This window comes from Sphaeroforma arctica (genome assembly GCF_001186125.1).
Source record: "Sphaeroforma arctica JP610 unplaced genomic scaffold supercont1.13610, whole genome shotgun sequence".
NCBI classification, from domain to species: domain Eukaryota; class Ichthyosporea; order Ichthyophonida; genus Sphaeroforma; species Sphaeroforma arctica.
Window position 1 is genome coordinate 1 of NW_014026948.1, and position 642 is coordinate 642.

General features: G+C 41.7%; 1 protein-coding gene across 1 annotated transcript; it reads right to left on the reverse strand.

Annotated features, from left to right (window-relative positions):
* Positions 1-250: 250 nt before the first annotated feature.
* SARC_18081 (hypothetical protein) lies at positions 251-412 on the reverse strand (the record flags this gene model as incomplete). The annotated part of the gene is made up of 1 exon (XM_014287838.1): positions 251-412. A coding segment is annotated over one exon (162 nt), but the record flags the coding sequence as incomplete, so codon positions are not given.
* Positions 413-642: the final 230 nt, after the last annotated feature.

Consider the following 642-nt stretch of genomic DNA (forward strand, 5'->3'; position numbering starts at 1 on the left):
TATACATATACATAGACATATACATACACACACACATGGCATACAACATGACACACCAAATATTTCCACACCACCCTCTCGGCGTTGCATAGCGTCGTTGCACCGCCTTTAACTGTTAGCGTATGAGAGCATATATGACGTACCGTGTGAGTGTGATCTTCATATACATACATATACATATACATAAACATACACATAAAAATACACATACACATATACATACACATACACACAAACACAAATGACCTACCACATTGGTCACAGCACCCCCTCGGCGTTGTACAGCTTTCGACTGGTAGCGTGCGAGTGTGACTCGTTCCAATTCCTCTGAGGCGGTCTCCTGTGCTCCGTCTGAGTTAGCTCTAAGGTACATCTCCAGTTGTGGCAGCAGTTCGGTGTAGTGTGTGTGCATAGTTGTTGCTGGAACGTGCTGTGTACGGAGAGAGAGTGTATGTGCGTGGGTGAATTTTGTGTACGTACACGTGATCACGAGTGTATTGATAGGTGCTTATATATTTGTACATATGCGAGCAGGTGTCAGGTGCGCGAAAGTGATTTGTCGTATCATGTTTAGAGAATGTCATATATATATATATATATATATATATATACTAAACCCTAAAACCCTAAACCTTACGTATA